This window comes from Haliotis rufescens, unplaced genomic scaffold (assembly GCF_023055435.1).
Source record: "Haliotis rufescens isolate VD_foot unplaced genomic scaffold, xgHalRufe1.0.p SCAF_2, whole genome shotgun sequence".
Taxonomy (NCBI): Eukaryota; Metazoa; Mollusca; class Gastropoda; order Lepetellida; family Haliotidae; genus Haliotis; species Haliotis rufescens.
This window is the reverse complement of record NW_025963890.1, coordinates 32,658,440-32,677,615: the sequence shown is the minus strand read 5'-3', so window position 1 is coordinate 32,677,615 and position 19,176 is coordinate 32,658,440. Positions and strand designations below refer to the sequence as shown.

Genomic DNA, 19,176 nt, shown 5'->3' with positions numbered 1-19,176 from the left:
CTCATGCTCCTTGACTTCGTAGCACTGTCAGTCTCACACTCCTTGACTTCGTAGCACTGTCAGTCTCATGCTCCTGGACACAGTAGCACTGTCAGTCTCATGCTCCTGGACACAGTAGCACTGTCAGTCTCATGCTCCTTGACTTGGTAGCACTGTCAGTCTCATGCTCCTTGACATGGTAACACTGTCAGTCTCATGCTCCTGGACATGGTAACACTGTCAGTCTCATGCTCCTTGACTTGGTAGCACTGTCAGTCTCATGCTCCTTGACTTGGTAGCACTGTCAGTCTCATGCTCCTTGACATGGTAACACTGTCAGTCTCATGCTCCTTGACATGGGAGCACTGTCAGTCTCATGCTCCTGGACACAGTAGCACTGTCAGTCTCATGCTCCTTGACTTGGTAGCACTGTCAGTCTCATGCTCCTTGACATGGTAACACTGTCAGTCTCATGCTCCTTGACTTGGTAGCACTGTCAGTCTCATGCTCCTTGACATGGTAACACTGTCAGTCTCATGCTCCCCGACTTGGTAGCACTGTCAGTCTCATGCTCCTGGACATGGTAACACTGTCAGTCTCATGCTCCTGGACACAGTAGCACTGTCAGTCTCATGCTCCTTGACTTGGTAGCACTGTCAGTCTCATGCTCCTTGACATGGTAACACTGTCAGTCTCATGCTCCTGGACTTGGTAACACTGTCAGTCTCATGCTCCTTGACATGGTAACACTGTCAGTCTCATGCTCCTGGACTTGGTAGCACTGTCAGTCTCATGCTCCTGGACATGGTAGCACTGTCAGTCTCATGCTCCTGGACTTGGTAACACTGTCAGTCTCATGCTCCTGGACATGGTAACACTGTCAGTCTCATGCTCCTTGAGTCTAGTACTGGCAATCTCACATTCCTTGACATGGTAGTAGTTGAGCAACATATGACAAGATTGATCAGATATCTTAGTTTGTTGAAAGCTCTCAAACACCACAGGTACTGATAGTTGATTATCTCAGACTTAGTGACAAGAACTGTTAGTTGCATAAATATCTATGTTGTTTACCGCCTGAAATATGATGATTTCTACAACATACACAAGTGATGGGTTAATAGTGCCAAGTGCAGAGATTTTGGCCTGATGCATTCCTTGTATGTGTACATCATGTTCATATCTACATGAACATTGTTACTGCCTGTTTCAGGTTGCTGTGCGTAATGATGTTGCAGCCAGCAGTCGGATCAACTCTGAGTGGATACGTAGGTACTCCACCAGCAGACTGAAGGACTACATCATCCGCAGGTGAGGAGGCACAATCATGGATCAACTCAATAACTCATCAATAGATCCACCTGCAGTAGCCAGTAGTCATCTATTATAATGAACAAACAGATCCAGATACTAGTTTCATGTTTGAGATGATTGTTGCAGGTATGTGGCGACTCCGAGTGGTGTGTTCCGTATGTTTCCAGGGACATTACTTGACAAAACATTTGACCCAACAAAACGTTCATGGTGAGTTTCTATCATGTTCTTCATATATCAATCATGAAAAATAAGTTGAAAAAAGTATTGAACTTTTTGAAATGTAACTTGTTCCAAAATAATGTTTCTAAATGTGTCGCTTTACAAAGATGCTAACAGCAAGTGAATGTTTCCTCTAGGTACACAAGAGCTATGGAGTTCCCTGGCCATGTGACTCTCACTGCACCATACTTGGATGTTGGTGGCGCTGGGTATATTGTTACCATCAGCCACACCATATTTGAGGGAAAGTAAGTGTTATCCCCCACAGCCTTTGGTTCGTATGCTTTCAGTTTTGTAAACACAAGAACAGTATTCATTATCCAGCCATGTGCTCATTATTTGATGATCTGTCCATATGAAGTCAACTCAATAAAAAAAAAGACAGCCTCCAGGAGTGGTAGAGCGTCCACCCGGAGAGTGGAATGTCTGGGGTTCAAATAGTTGGCTCGGAATGAGTATACTATGTCTGAAAGGAGCATCCATGTTAGACTGCGGCATGGTATCTCAGTGGTCTAGCACTATAACAATTGGCATTAGGGCACACGCACTCACACAAAGGCGCACACGCTGTGCATATGTGAAGGGTTTCCAATGGGGACACCCATTTGTACAGAATTTTTCAATTATCTTGTGGTGAGACAGTGAAATACGACCAAATCTGGCCAGGCTTGCTGACTTGGTTGATGCATGTCATCGTATCCCAATTGTGTGGATCGATGCTCATGATATCAATCACTGGATTGTCTGGTCCAGACTCAATTATTTACAGATCGCCGTCATATAGCTGGAATATTGCTGAGTGTGGCGTTTAAAAACAAACAAACATAATATTATTCCAATACTGCTTAGTCTTTTGCAGCAAAGTTGTTTTGTCCCTGGATGTGTGTAATTCTGCTAAGGGTTTAAATTTTGTTGCTTCCAAATCTTTGAGGTTGTATGTTGGTTTCTATACAGTACACTTGTACAAAAAGCCATTTGTCTGAGGTGTTTTAATGGTGTAACATGTGTTTGACATATGAGTGCACAATGATGTCCGGAGGAAATAAATAGAAGTGCAGAACATCAGCGTGAAGATTGTAGCAAGAACATATTTCTTCTGATTGATTGCATTGTGAGAAGATAGTATGCCTGAAGTATATACATAAGGCATATACATGTATACTAGATACATCATTTAAGAACTGACTTGAACTTTGTGTGAGTTAACTGGAACTACATAGAGTGAGGGCCAAACTGTATGAACGTCAGAGATTGCGACGTAGCTATACGTCATACACTTATGAACATCAATTTCACAGTCATGTGACCGACCTCTCGTCAAATCGAAAAGCTGAATATCATGTAAACTTCAAATTATAACATTATACAAGGGTGTACATCTCACACCCACTGCTGCCTACATACTGAGAGTCCCCAGTTGAATAGACCTGTCCGAGAGTCCTCGTTTTAATGGTTAAATACAATTGTGTATATCTCACTCTCTGTAGATTGTTTAAGATAAATGCCGCAGTTGTACAGAGGTGTGGATGAGGCATCGCTTACTCAGTTAGTGTGTGTATATTTCACACCCACTGCTCACTACATATTGAAAGGCCCCAGTTGAATAGACCCGCACAAGTACCCCCATTTAATTGGTTAATTTCAAACATGTACCCCCCAAACTGATTGGAAACAAGTATTGCCTCTCCTGTTTTGGTTTGGTATGAATGATAACGATTTAGAAGCAAATGAAATGAAACTAATGAAGCAGGGCTGCTAATTATCTCTTGAAATACCACATGTCCCTATTTCCTACTGTAGTAATAAGTGTATCCATGTGTGTCCCCAGTTAGGCTGCAGTTGTCATATTTGGAGAATGTTACCGCAGAACCCACCACACTCCATTTTGAGGATCAGGAGGATCCCTATCACCTCACCTTGCCTCACCTCACCTCACCTCACCTCACCTCACCTCACCTCACCTCACCTTACCTTATAAAGAAATAACTATTTTCTTCTGTGTTTTATTCAGACCAGCAGCACTGCACAGCCCTAAGGACCGTGTGGTAGCTGTGATGGGCATGGACATCACTTTAGGCTACTTCCACAAGCTCCTGTCAGAGAGCATCCCAGCCTGCGAACAGCCCACAGTCAGGTATGTATAGTCTTTCCCACTCAGCTAGCTGCTGTCAGCAGTACTTCACAGGTTTATGTCCTTGCAATCCCCCATGAATACATACAGCCACTTTGCTGTGTAGTCACTATGTTTAACCAACGAATCAACGAAGACATGGTCCCAGAGAGTGAAAGACCATCAGGTGGTCTGAACAATTACATACAGACTTACAAAATACATAATTCTTTTGAATACCTCACCTCTATCACATCAGTTGCCATAAATTCCTGTTTATGCTTAGAACCACACTATAAATTTTTATAAATTTTCAACAGACGTCCACTACTGCCAACATATCCATAGTTGTCAGGGAAACCCTATCCCTTGCCAGGGGCGCCACTGCGCAAGCGCAAGGCGGGAATCACCTCACTTCTTTCCTGTGTGTCCAGATGACAACAAGGAAAAATTTTGTTGCACATCCGAACACGTGATTGAGTTCCACACTTTCAAGCACATTAGATCTTCTCAAGATTCATAGACTACAAGCAGTGAGCAGTTCTACAAATAAGCAGAATGGGGGTATAGAAGATCGGAGTCTCTAGTAAGCAATTAGTTAAGAAAAGTGTTGTGGGATGAGATCTTCATCTCATAAACAGACACCCGTCTGTTCGGGCTGTGGGCAAGACCAGGCTCCCGGTGACCCTCACCCTACTAGATGTCTCTCATGCAAGAAAAGCAGCTGTACACAGAAGTCAAGGTGCAGCTATTGCAAGCATCTGTCAAAAGAAAAATTACAAAAAGATCACTAGAGCATCAACATCAAGAAAACAAGTGATTAAGCCCTTGGCGGCCAAAATTAATCACGTGGGTGACAAGCGAGTGTCGTGAGAGGGCGCCGTCATATATCGCTCATCCCACTCTCCCAATAAAGTTGAGGAGCAGATGCATTTTACCGGCCTTAACACAGCCTCTAACTTGCATCCGGCAACGTCTGGTATGGTCGATCATCGAGTTTGGCCAGAAACTAATGATCTTCACCCTCTGCCGCGTTCCCCCTTTAACATAAATGAGTTCATGGAAAGAATAACAAGTTCAATGTCTGTTATGATTGACACACGCATGCAATCTATGTCTCAGGAAATCTCAGATCTAAAAGAATCAGTTAATCAAACCGGGCTTGGCCAATCAGCGATTGATCACGAGGGTAAACAGAGATCTAAGGCTGAATATGACAGTACCCCCTCATACAGCAGACATGCACAAGGTAAGGCTGAATCAGACTATGAGGACAGTAGGAGAATTATACTAAGAGACCGAGAATCTCATAGATCTTCTTCCTACCACGCTCACCATAGGGCACATCGTGAATCACGGTCTTCGCATCGCAGTATGCACAGAAATAGGCACCAGTCACCCTCAAGCCACTATGATAGACGAACTGACAAAACTCGTGCATATCAGGATAGTAAACCTAAGCGTGCGCCATCTCATGCTGCCACACAGTCCAGTTATTCGGGCGGAGAAAGCGAGGGAAATATGACATCACCATGCAGTTATAGATCACGTGATTCCCGCACAGCTTGCCGTAAATCAGACGACCGGGATTACAATACCCTCAGCCATACGACCCACTCCCAGCGCAGCCAGAGTAGGGGGTGCCGATCTACAGCTAACACTGATTATTCATGCTATGGGGACACTACTATGGAGGATGATTATAGACCAAACAATTACTCTCTTAGAGATATCATTGCAGAACTTTATGAGCTAATGCCCTCCTTAAAACCAGATCAGGACAGTACGCCTGTTAAACCCTTGATTGAACGTGCAGGGTATGAGGGACCCGTCGGGGGGACTGAACAATTCCATACCCTTCCGCGCCCGTCATATATGGATGACGTCATCAAGAAAACCGAAAATCAATTGAATTTTGCAGCAGGAACTAGTGCTAGACTGAGGCCTATCTATGATAAGTCTGCTTACAAGACACACGATGATCCTTTCGCACTACAGCCTATCATTGACGAAGATTACTTTGATCTGGTTAAGAAACCTAACCCCAATATGCGCATTGACATGGCCAAGATCAAGAACTTAGATAAAGTCAACAAACAGATGATTAATATCAGTTTGTACATTAACTTGTTAGCAGCTGGTATTCGCCATGTCATACCCCCGTACAACCAGAGCGATGATCTGCCTTTAGACGCTTCCACGGAGATGACTAGTCAGAAGACGGGATTTATCCACAGCTCACTAGACCTCATACTGAAGATGCAGGAAGACCTTCAATCAGCACAAGTCTGGATGTCAGCACAGTTCCTGCTCATGCAAAGAAGACACTTACTACAGCAAGTTCATCATGGGATGCCGGACCTGTTAAAGAGATCCATGATGTCACAGCCCATTACGTCATCGCAGATATTCAACGGTAGACTGAAGTCGGTAAAGGAAGCCATTATGTCGTCAACTAACCAGAAGTTTCAGGAATCCACCATCTCGTTAGCATCCAAGTTACAGAGACAGCCGGCAGTTACTCAGCACCAACAACAGAATCCTAGACCCCGGCGTGAACAGTCCTACCGGGATTCTTTTCAAGCCTCTACACAGAGAAACAGATCGTATCAACCCAGGTACAGGAACTCCAAAGTTGATCTTCCCACTTCGCAGAGAGGACTTGGCAGAGGAAGAGGCAGGTCCCGTAGGGGCCCCCTCCGGAAATGACTCAACCATGAATCTACAGACCCGTCCAGATCCTACCGACTTCGCCTGCCCTACGGACAACGATTTAGAATTACGGAAGACCAAGGACACGACAACACCGAATCCAGTCGAACTAGCCAATCTCACAGACATCAACCCAAGACTACCTAAGTTCAGCTCTCACCCTATTCCGGGACCAGTCGGAGGCCGTCTTATGCAGTACGCAGACAACTGGAAGACCATCACAGACGACTCATGGTTACTCGAAGTAGTAAGAAGAGGCTACAAACTTCACTTCTTAAAACGACCAAAACTAGCCATCCATCCTACCGGACCCCGATTCCAGCTATCAGGACTGAAGTTAATTGCAGCAGAAGTGGCCATACAAAAACTACTCACAGAAGGAGCTATCAGCACCCTAAAGGAGTCAGACACCACTCTCGGATTCTACTCCCCAGTATTCCTGGTACCGAAGAAGAATTCTTCAGAGATGCGATTAATAATAGACCTAAAAGTTCTGAACAAAGATTATCTGGAAAAACCACCCAGGTTTCAGATGGAATCTATAAAGAATTGGAAGAATTCCCTAAGACAAGCAGATTGGATGATAAGCATAGATCTCCAAGACGCCTATCTTCACGTCCCCATCCATCCAAGTCATCGTCGGTACCTACGCTTTGCTGTCAACAGTCAGAGATACCAATTCAGGGTACTACCATTCGGCATATCCATCGCCCCATGGTTATTTACCAGGATCACCAATCCCATCATCGGTTTAGCCCATCTAAAGCTCATAAGGCTGCACGGATACATAGACGATTTCCTATCGGCCGATCAGGACAAATCGCAAATCAGTTTAAACACAGTGTGTCTCATCCAACTTCTCACACACTTAGGATTCCCAATTCACCCTAAAAAATCAGCTAGTACCAACACAGGACATCACCTACATAGGCGCAAGATTTCTACTCAACAAGGGCATAGTAGCTCCCCCAGAAGACCGATATGCAAGAGTAGAGCACATGATAACAAGCGCACTAGATCAGCCCGTCAAGTCGAGACGCTGGTGGATGTCTTGCCTAGGCACGCTCACATCTATCCAAGACCTAACCTACAGAGGCAGACTACAATTACAGCCCTTGCAGATTTGGATGAATACCACCAAAAAAAAACTAGAGCTGGAAACATTAATCCAACCTCCACAAGTTCGAATCTCAGAACTCCTTTGGTGGCTGAATCGTCAAAATGTCATGCCAGGTATTCCACTAAATTACCCCACCCCCCTACATCAACTCTACACAGATGCATCAGGAGAAGGTTGGGGTGCCCATATGGACGATGTTACCATACAGGGAAAATAATCCTCCCAAGAGAAAGAGTTATACATCAATTGTCTAGAAATGAGAGCGATATATCTAGCATTAATAGCTTGGCTGGTAGAAGTACCTCTGAAACTCCCAGTACGTCACGACCTATTGAGACAACCAAAGACGGACATATTTTACAGCCGCCTCGATAACCTCCATCTTCACGCTTGGAAGTTATCTCGAATAAGATGCAAGCCGCCGGTTACTCTAAATTAGCTGCGCGAAGAGTGGCTAGCTCATGGAGACCAGCTTCATCCGCCCTATACAATAACAGATGGGACAAGTTCGTCAAGTGGAGAAGAGGAAAACAGTTACATGGAGATATAACGAAACCTATAGTAGCCGATTTCTTGCTCCATCTCAGAAACGACAAGAAATTACGACACGGCACTATCAAAGGCTATAGATCAGCCCTGGCATCAGTATTACAACACGATGGCCTATCTATAGGTACCCACCCAGTACTAAATCGACTCATGAAGTCCTTTGCCCTGGAAGACATAAAAGTACCACGTACCTTCCCAAAATGGGATCTATCTATAGTATTGTCAGCATTAATGAAAGCACCATATGAACCCATGAGTAGTGCGACATTACTATTAGTCTCCAAGAAAACTGCTTTTCTCCTAGCCATGGCTACGGCGGCTCGTGTGTCAGAACTACACGCTATTGATATCTCCACTGTAACTCATACCCAAGAATGGACATCAGTGTCGTTCAGATCGCTCCCATAATTTATTGCCAAAAACCAGTCGTCAACCTTCGGCCCTCTCGGACACAGGCAATACACAATACCAGCCTTAAGTAAAAGTGTGGACTTCCCGGATAGACTGCTTTGTCCCATAAGAGCCTTGAGATACTTCATTACAGCAACTCAACCCCACAGAAAGCAGAGGAAACGTCTCTTTATCTCTTGCAAGCCCTCGTCAGAAAAGGACATCACAAAGGGCACTGTAGCGGGATGGCTAAAATCAGTTATTACAGATAGCTGTAAAATGGCACAAGTCTCCACGCCGATTTGGGGAAACTGCAGGCCTCACGAAATCAGAGCACTTGCAACAAGCCTAGCCACATGGAATACAGCATCCATTGAACAAGTCGTAGCCAGTTGCCAGTGGAAGTCCTACAACACTTTTTCAAACTTGTACCTACGAGACATACAGACCGATCTAAATGGACTATACACTCTGGGGCCCTTGGTGGCTGCCCAGGTGATAGTCGCCTAGTAACCTTGTTCCCCTTCCTCTTCTGGGAAGGGAAAAAGAGGGGGGTGTGTGAAGATTTCAGAAGTACCTCATGAACTCAGGGTAAGTTGACTTTGTTACTGGGCTGCGCTATTGATTTAGTAAAACAGGGCAAATGGCAACACTGAAATCAGAGATCGAAGGATTAAGTGATATATGGTAATCTACATGATAGGAAATATCGATGTACTACCACCGGAAGTGACGTCATGGGAGACATTGCACCGGAATAACGTCAAGATACGTTAAATATCACTATCCAAAAGGGCATAACGGTAAACCACGTCATAGTGATACGAGAAAATAGAAGACATATACCACAATGGGCATGGTGTAACACCGGAAGTGACGTCACAGATGACATCATCACAAAGAGTGACATCATAATATGTCTAAGTATCACAAGGGAATATATATATACCCATCATATGATGTTTTGAAAATTCTATATGTCTAAGTCTTGTAAGTAGACTATTAGACATATCCGTTTAGATCCCCTTTTGGCATATAACCCGCCGGTCCCTCTGGTGTATGCTGGCAACTGATGTGATAGAGGTGAGGTATTCAAAAGAATTATCAAACAATAGTTATCATTGTGAATAATTCTAAGAATACCACCTCTATCACATCAGGAATTAATCCCTCCCACCTCCCCAAATATCTGCATCTAGTTGATGAGAGTAATGGGTTGGAAGAAGTGACTAGACTCCCACCTTGCGCATGCGCGGTGGCGCCCCTGGCAAGGGATAGAGTTTCCCTCACAACTATGGATATGTTGGCAGTGTAGTGGACGTCTGTTGAAAATTTATAAAAAATTGTAGTGTGGTTCTCAGCATAAACAGGAATTTATGGCAACTGATGTGATAGAGGTAAGGTATTCTTAGAATTATTCACAATGATAACTATTGTTTGATGTCACTACTGCACTGCAAGTAAGCTGTATGTTTTCAGAGGTGATGGAGGAACATTGTATAACCGGTGGGCACCTTGGGCACGCCAGAAACCTATGATTGTGGGTTCAAATGCCCATTCACCATGATTATGTTTCTAGGTTTATCAGCATCATACCCGTGCTCGTGGGTTTCACCGAAGTGGTAAACGTTTGAGACCTGCATGACTTCGGGCTTACCTCCCACATTAACCTGACACGCCGCGATATAACTGGAATCCTGTTAAAAGCGACGTTAAATCCAACTCACTCATATGGAGAGCTGAAACTTATAGAAAAGCTATTCTTTGCAACACTTTTGGTGTAGCTAGCTATGTGGGGTAGACTGTAGCTAACTGAGGAGGTAACATGTTTGCAGGTGCTTCCTGATGGAGGACAAGGGCTACCTGGTGGCTCACCCAGGGCTCATCGACCCCAATGGTAAAGGACCAGTAGAGCAGCAGCACATCACACACAAGGTGGGCACAGCAGACAACACTACTGTTACTTCAAATTTGGAATATAGTTGTTATGGATTTTTTCTCAGAGTTTTATTTATGTGGTGTGTCTGTTTCATCCTAAAGATTAACACTGTGTAGGACATCTGTAATAGATCAAATTATTTCTAATTCGGACAACCTTTTGCCAATTCTATCTCTTTGATCCCGATCAGTGTTACCTCCTTTGATCCCTCATGGTCCTTCTCGTCACCCATCATTGCACATGTTTGCCAAGCAGATTTGGTTATCCTTCAACCCCGGACTCAAACATTTGTCAATCCTTTGTTGGGAGGTTAATAAATATTCTAATTGATGTAACATTGCTATGAAGTTATGTACTACATTTAAGACATATACATCAACTGTTCAGTTGATAATATTTTATATTTATACCAAAACTTCAGTGATGACAGCATTGTACCACAGATAACACATTAATGTGTCATGTTTATAGGAACCCTTGGTGGCTAATGATATATTGTACCACACTGGCTTCGTGCAGAAGAAAGTTTGCAACAAGTATAATGACAGGACGGTACAGAGATTTTACAATGTAAGTGTAAAGTGTTTTTTGCAACTATCATAGATTTAGTTATGGGTATGTAACTTTTATCCTGTTTTGATATATAATTTACATAATCTGTTAGACCCGTAAAGATCCGGGGTAGAATAGGATCTTCAGCAACCCATGCTTGTTGACTAACAAGATCGGGTGGTCAGGCTCGCTGGCTTGGTTGATGCATGTCTTTGTATCCCAATCACTGGATTGTCTGGTCCAGACTCGATTATTTACAGACCGCCGTCATATAGCTGGAATATTGCTGAGTGTGGCGTTAAACAACAAACCAACCAACATAATCTATTAATTAGGTAGCAACTTGCAATGTCGACTGGAGCTGCCCAATTGGTATTTATGTGCTTTAACTGGGTATTGCACTTGTTTCAGTTCAACACCAGCCTAAATGGGGTGCTCACCAACATGGTGCATGGAGAGCACTGTGCTAGGTACCAGGTATGTGCTTGCACCAGCCCTACGCCTCAACACTTGTCTTTCAACTCACTGCACTTTTTTCATTGACAATTGGGAAATGTATTCGCCTGTTGACTACAGCATTACATTTTGAAATAACAGTGGCCAGCACAACTATGAATTTTCTCTGACCTTCATGATAAGGACTATTTCACAAAACAAGTATTGCAAATTAATCTCCCTGCACCAGCCACACCAAATTAAGTGAAAGATTAATATTAACACTTTTGTAGACAACTTTCGATCTTATTAAAATATATGTTACTATTTCCAGATGACACACATCCCCGGTACAAATGCTTTTCTTGGTATTGTCAACCATACCTGTGAGACAGCCACTGCATTCTGTCCGTGCAGCATGGTGGACCGGCTGTGTCTCAATTGTAACCGCATGGAGCAGAATGAATGTGAGTGTCCGTGTGAATGCCCACTTGAGATGAACCTGTGTACAGGGGAGCTGATGGACTTCGAGGACCTGTGAGTACTTTGTCTTGATGTACTTATCTACTTGAAACTTATCTTGGATCATGATAGCCATTTAACACACACAACATTGATAACTTAAAGCATTTCTTTCATGTCATGCCATTTGATTGCAATTTGTAAAATGTGTAATAGACAAATGCTCAGTGGACTTTTCAGTTGTGTTAACAATGACAGTGCTTGTTGTAGTAACCCAAGCTGCTTCCATGCCCCTGAGGAGGAGCGTCTGGTTGTTGCTGACCCGGTTATTGTAGAAGACCTGCAGCAGTGCTACCAGCCTCGGTGTGACCAGCGCAAGGCCAAGATGTGAGTAGCAATGACTGAGGACAAGTTTAGAAATTTTTTAGAATAAGGATGAGAATGCTGCTGCAACAGCTGTTGATCATCCATACGTAGTTACATAGCCAACTTGTAAACACCTCATGGGATGCTACACAAAGTACAGGGAAGCAGCCGTTGATCATCCATACGTAGTTACATAGCCAACTTGTAAACACCTCATGGGATGCTACACAAAGTACAGGGAAGCAGCCGTTGATCATCCATACGTAGTTACATAGCCAACTTGTAAACATCTCATGGGATGCTACACAAAGTACAGGGAAGCAGCCGTTGATCATCCATACGTAGTTACATAGCCAACTTGTAAACACCTCATGGGATGCTACACAAAGTACAGGGAAGCAGTCTGATCATCCATACGTAGTTACATAGCCAACTTGTAAACACCTCATGGGATGCTACACAAAGTACAGGGAAGCAGCCGTTGATCATCCATACGTAGTAACATAGCCAATTTGTAAACACCTCATGGGATGCACAGGGAAGCAGGGTTAAAGAGAGAAGTACTCAGCTCTGGGCCCATTTGCACAGAACAATCTTAGTTAGAATTGATCTTAGGCTGCTACAATCAACTTTACAATCACCATACAATTGTCCTATTCCACTTGCACAAACCGATCTTAGCGCGATTGAAAGACGGCTTGGAGTAAGACTGAAATCTTCAATGGTGGAGGTACGAATATCTTAAACTCGACTCCTGTCTACAGTTGTCTGCAAATGCGCATAGCTTGCGGTGCATACAATAAGTGGAACCGGTAACGACACACAACATGTACCTCCCTCCATCATACCTTGCACAGTTTCAAGAAAGGTCCCAATTATTTGAAGTATGTTATGACTACCTTTTCAAAACACAGAAAGACGCAGGATTTCAAGAATGCATGGAAGGGAAATAAGAATAATGAATAATGTTTCGAGAAAGCAGTTGTTTAATATATATTCACTGAGTATTAATTATATTGATAATTATATTTAAAAAGTGTGATATTAACGTTTGCTATTTATAAGATATTTTACACAAATTTCAAATGCCTCATCATGTGTATTTGCTTATTTAATGAATACATGTATTTTTTTTCTTTTAAATTCAGATATAAAAACCACTCGATTTTATGTTTAAACATGTATGATCTTCCTCTTCAATTTGTATTTATATGCAGATTAATTTAATGATAAATGAAAGGCAAAATAACAGACACGAATGTGACCCAAAAGAAATATAGGGGCAGTTCAGCGATTCAACAACATTGATACACTGGGTAACGTAGATTGTACTCTACTGGCTTAAGCAAGGGGAAACCACTCCAATCAAGAGTATAAACTAAGATAAGCTGCCCTTGATTTATCCAAAAAGTCTCGGACGTTACAAATCACTTGAAGACGACTTAGGTTTTTATCCTTCCCTTGTTTAGCAAAAATGTATGATGTTTCACACTTCTTTCAGCATTGAGTTGGATGGGAATATTCCTTTTAGCTATTGACTTCATAGTTATTTGGTTAAATTTGGCAATTAACGATATTTCTGATGTTAAATCTGTGGTGCGTTCTTTGTGTTGTTGAAGTGTCGGTTCGAATCATTAAGTTTAACAAAATAAAGAGGCAATGTTTGAACGTAAAGCAGATTATTTATGTGAAACAGACTAAGCCTTGCACGCCATTTTGTCAAGTTTACTCAGGGACTACAACAATCTCAGTTACTTAAGATTGGTCCGGACCAATTGTAAGTTTCGATTGTAGCTTACAATGAATGATCTTAGCCTACAATCGCTTTGTGCAAGTGGATTGCGATTGTACCTGAAGACTAAGATCGCAATTTTAAGGATTTACAATAATTGTAGCGCTAAGATCGCTTTGTGCAAGTGGATTGCGATTGTACCTGAAGACTAAGATCGCAATTTTAAGGATTTACAATAATTGTAGCGCTAAGATCGCTTTGTGCAAGTGGACCCTGGTGTGCATAGAGCTTGTTGTATTGCAGGGACTGTATGGGTGTGCTGGACTGTGAGTGGTGTCAGCTACAGGCAGATGAGAATACACCACTCAAGAACTCCTACTGTGCTAGTCAGAGGGAATGTTTTGGCGGAGTGGTTGGAGCGCCCACCCCATATGGAGATGAAATCAGTGGTAAATAGCATTAGGCATTTGATCATGGTCTCTTTACAGATGTTTATGAAACAAACAAGCCTCATGACGATGGAGCACTGATTATTTTACTTGCACTTGCTGCCAAACTATGTTAAGTATAGAAGTGCAATTCACTGATGTAAATACTTCTAAGTAACATGTTGTACTAATACTTTTTCTCGTGTATTTCATATTTGGAAGAAAAGATGAACATTTTTAAACCACTTAACATCAATAGTTATATTCCTGTACAAGGAGTCAAGTGCACACACTTGATATATGAATTTTGCATGCATATGTGTGTGTGAAAATCTAAAGTGGATATTTTCCAGCCATGGAACAAGAGTTTGACCCCAGCAAGCCAAAGAGTACCCCTGTGGGGCCTGTAGCAGGAGGCATCATGGGCTGTTTCCTATTAGTCGCCCTGGGAGTGTACTGCTACCGCCACCACGTGCATCGCAACTCCCACCACTACATCAGCACACTGCCAGACAACCAGAACCGGATGTCCCACTACTACAATGAGCCTGATGACCCGGAGCCAACTGAGGAGCAAGGAGCAGGTGTGTTGTCTCACTATATCATATCACATCTATATCTATAATTGTAAAAGGTGTAGACACTCAACTCATTTGAAATATAAAAAGACTGTTAAAAGTAAAATCATCACAGGTGGTAACAGCGTATTTTTAACATTGTACGTCTTGTTTTTAAAGTTTTAGGCTGGCTATGAAAATGAAAAGTGTTGTCCCTTTGGAATCTTTTATATCTGGTGGTCACCTAAACATGTTTGGTAACATACTCAGTACTGCGTTCTCCATCTTAAACATGGTTGTAACACTGTGGACAACACTCTGGACAGCAGATGACAGCACCTAGACTGATGGCAACCTGTGAAACAGCTTCTACATTATTGAATCGGCTGTCATTGAATTATTTCAAAGCTCATGACATCTGGCACCTGAACATGTTCCTCTGATGTAGTTTTGGTGTTGTTCAGTGTTGGCTGAAACCCACCTGTGTAGAGTAGGTCTTCAGCTACCCAGCTTGCTGTAAGAGGCGACTAACAGGATCAGGTTTTAGAATCGCTGACTTGGTTGATGCATGTCATCGTATCCCAATTGGATCGATGCTCATTGTGTCAATCACTGGATTGTCTGGTCGATTATTTACAGACAGTCGTTATATAGCTGGAATATTGCTGAGTGCGGCATTAAAAAGCAAAAAAACAAAAAAACAAAGCTGTAAAACTAATTCTCTCATGATGGTAACCATGGTACCTAGTTATTTGTCTTGTCAATTTCAGGTCACACCAACTTTGTGTTGGCATCATTCGAGAACCCAGCCAGTATTTCTCCATATCGAGTGAACACATCCTACCGCCGTCCCGCTGGTGGTGACAGTGACCATGGCTACAGTACAATGACACCACATGAAGACAGTGAACATGCCAGTCTGCCTTGCCTGGAACCTCTTCTTATTGGCAAGGACCGATACAAGCCACATGGCCTCACAAAGACTCCTATGTTGCCGCCACCTCCAACAACCAGTAGGCGAAGTCGTAGCCCCACTCCACCACAGACTCGACTGTCCACATACATGCCCATACCAGAACAGACTGTCATACCCTCTGAGTCAATATTGGGGCCTACTACAGTGATTGCAGAAGCCCCACATAGTGTTATTGCCAATGTGCAGGTACACATGGTGGACACACACTGAACTGAAGGAAGCCTAGCACTAGACTGCCAACACACTGGGCTTCATCTCTACTCTAGTGCTCACAAGCTGTGCCAGTGGTGGGGAACAAGGCACACTCCTAACTTCAGTAGTCAATTTCTCAGGGATACCTCACTATGGCAAATGTAGACTGTGTGTGAAGGCCAAATAAACACTGGCATGACTGCCACATGAATGATTTGGGAGAGCCAGCAGGCAGCTAGCTGATCAAGGAGTACACCAGATTGGGAGAGCCAGCAGGCAGCTAGCTGATCAAGGAGTACACCAGATTGGGAGAGCCAGCAGGCAGCTAGCTGATCAAGGAGTACACCAGATTGGGAGAGCCAGCAGGCAGCTAGCTGATCAAGGAGTACACCAGATTGGTAGAGCCAGCAGGCAGCTAGCTGATCAAGGAGTACACCAGATTGGTAGAGCCAGCAGGCAGCTAGCTGATCAAGGAGTACACCAGATTGGTAGAGCCAGCAGGCAGCTAGCTGATCAAGGAGTACACCAGATTGGGAGAGCCAGCAGGCAGCTAGCTGATCAAGGAGTACACCAGATTGGGAGAGCCAGCAGGCAGCTAGCTGATCAAGGAGTACACCAGATTGGTAGAGCCAGCAGGCAGCTAGCTGATCAAGGAGTACACCAGATTGGTAGAGCCAGCAGGCAGCTAGCTGATCAAGGAGTACACCAGATTGGTAGAGCCAGCAGGCAGCTAGCTGATCAAGGAGTACACCAGATTGGGAGAGCCAGCAGGCAGCTAGCTGATCAAGGAGTACACCAGATTGGGAGAGCCAGCAGGCAGCTAGCTGATCAAGGAGTACACCAGATTGGTAGAGCCAGCAGGCAGCTAGCTGATCAAGGAGTACACCAGATTGGGAGAGCCAGCAGGCAGCTAGCTGATATAGGAGTACACCAGTACACTGTGTGTTTCCAACTTGGATGTGATGATATTATTTAGTGCTCCGTTCTATCACCCTCTCACCTGTGTTCACCTTCTCTTGTATTGGAGATGGATTGTTTTCAGTGACAAATACGGACACCTGGTGAATGAACACAGACTACAACAAAAGCAGTCATACTGTTGCCAGAATCTTTTCAAAAGCGGGTGTTTGTCAAAATGGCAGTGTTTGGACCAATTTTTGAGCACTAGTACATTGTGTATTTGACCTTGTACAAGTGGAAAAAGGCATTTACTGTTTGCTATATTATTTCAATACCTCAGTAGGTATACATGTGGCATTTCCTCACTCTCTTCAGTGCAAGGCACATTGAGAGTCATTGTCTCTTTCGGAGATGGCATGTGCAAAAGCTTTTTAAAAACCACAGCGATGAATATGATTGGATAAGCTTGTATAACTTTACTGACCTCTGTGAACAGACATCCGAGTAGAGCCGGACATGTACGGGGTGAAAAAAGTGCTGTATAGTTCGCTAATGTATGTCGGCTAGATGTGTTTGTATATTTCATCCTGTTGTCTAGTGAATTAGGCAGTTGAGTGCTATTTCCTTTTCCATAGCTTTGCTGTGTAGCTGTCTTCCATGGCTGATTACCTCCCTTTCTTGTGTCTGCTACATTCTAAGTCAGTAGCAGGTAGCTACATCTATGTGGTTAAGCAACCCCAAAGACATTAATCAGATCACCATACACACAAATAGGGGAGACCTAATGTGATGTGCACAAAGAAGCGTGGTATGCCAGTTACCTCCCAGAATACTGTGTTCTATTGCCATGTTTCGTTGTCATGTTTTTTAAGATGATGAATTAAATTTAGAAAGTTTTGTGCGTGTCAGTTTCAGATCCAAAGATTTTGTTGTTAGCTTTATCAGCTAAGATATATACCATTTTTGATGTTTACACAATACAGCTTTATCCTTTACCTTGTTGTACTTTAACACACAGGACTTTCGATGTCTACAAAACTATTAATCCTTCATAAAACAAATGGAAATCACTTTCTATATTTAAAGTATTGAAAAATATTTGTTCATTAAGTAGACAACATTCACAATGAGTGTCAACGATAATATGTAACATACTATTGATATGAAGCAGAATTTATTATCTTGCTCGATCTTATGGCCAGCTTTTAGTCGAAAGACTTGTTATTATTTATATCTCAATGAAATATATAGTTGATCTCACTGTCAAAGATTATCAAATGTATTACAGAAGAAAGTTATATTTATGTATTAAGGGTTTCCACTTTCTCAATTTATTTTTTTTTTGGGGGGGGGGATGTTTAATGTGTTGATTCTTTAAATACTCCAATGTTTAACCTACGTTTAGTTCAAGTAGTCAGATGCTTATGAAGTCAGGTTTTCGGTAAAATTTCAAAGTTAAAGAGGAATATATATATGTATATGATATTTACAGTGTGTACATCATAGTGCAAAAGTATATGTGCTGTAAGTAGTTACCATAGAGTATATGATACAATTATGAAATGTACATATGTAAATAGCACAGAGGTTTTAGCTTTGTATTGTGTGACTGGTTTGCCCCCAGTCTAGTGTTATGTAGACTGGCAACTCTCCGATTCCTCCTGCAGGCTTCCTGTCCTTCTGTATGTGCTACGTTCATGTAATAGCAGTATCACTTGCTGGACGTGGGGTATGTGTGTGATGGAAGGAACACAAAAACTTAGTTGACCATCACTTTGTTGATATTATGGTTTCCTCGGACATGTGCCTACCAGGGTCTTAACTATGTAGGTTATCTAGGAATCTAGGCTGTTGAATGCTAATTGTTATCAAATTTTGTAAGTTGTAAATGTGGCTAATGCTCTTTTGCATTAGCATATTTTGTAATAAAAGAAAAGAATAAAAGTGGTTGTTTTTATTTATAACGTTTGTATGAAATATAATACTGTAATGGCACCGAATATGAAGACTACAGATGAGGAACATATTGCCGACATCATGACAGTTTCCTAGAGCTCTCCATGTTCATGGTGACCTTGAAGCTGCTCCATGTCACGTTTCATATGCCCACTTCTATACAAATCCAAGCAGAAGGATACTAAACTCTTGAGCTATTAAAACCGAAATTAAAACCCTCTGTATTAATTCCTGATTTACTGTCAAGTCAAGAGGCAGATTTCTTCCTCAGTTAACATTCTGGCC

The 19,176-nt window shown here is 42.7% G+C and overlaps 1 protein-coding gene across 1 annotated transcript in view; it reads left to right on the top strand.

The window, feature by feature from the left end:
- LOC124125541 (VWFA and cache domain-containing protein 1-like) overlaps window positions 1-18,879 on the top strand; it is a 95,108-nt gene extending 76,229 nt beyond the window's left edge. The window contains exons 18-29 of the mRNA XM_046488870.2: window positions 1,193-1,290; window positions 1,420-1,503; window positions 1,653-1,763; window positions 3,527-3,649; window positions 10,232-10,331; window positions 10,807-10,905; window positions 11,299-11,364; window positions 11,657-11,859; window positions 12,055-12,171; window positions 14,186-14,331; window positions 14,664-14,894; window positions 15,638-18,879. Of these exons, the coding sequence (XP_046344826.2) occupies window positions 1,193-1,290; window positions 1,420-1,503; window positions 1,653-1,763; window positions 3,527-3,649; window positions 10,232-10,331; window positions 10,807-10,905; window positions 11,299-11,364; window positions 11,657-11,859; window positions 12,055-12,171; window positions 14,186-14,331; window positions 14,664-14,894; window positions 15,638-16,053 (1,794 nt within the window). The 3' untranslated portion in view covers window positions 16,054-18,879. The remainder of the gene's footprint in view (window positions 1-1,192; window positions 1,291-1,419; window positions 1,504-1,652; window positions 1,764-3,526; window positions 3,650-10,231; window positions 10,332-10,806; window positions 10,906-11,298; window positions 11,365-11,656; window positions 11,860-12,054; window positions 12,172-14,185; window positions 14,332-14,663; window positions 14,895-15,637) is intronic.
- Window positions 18,880-19,176: the final 297 nt, after the last annotated feature.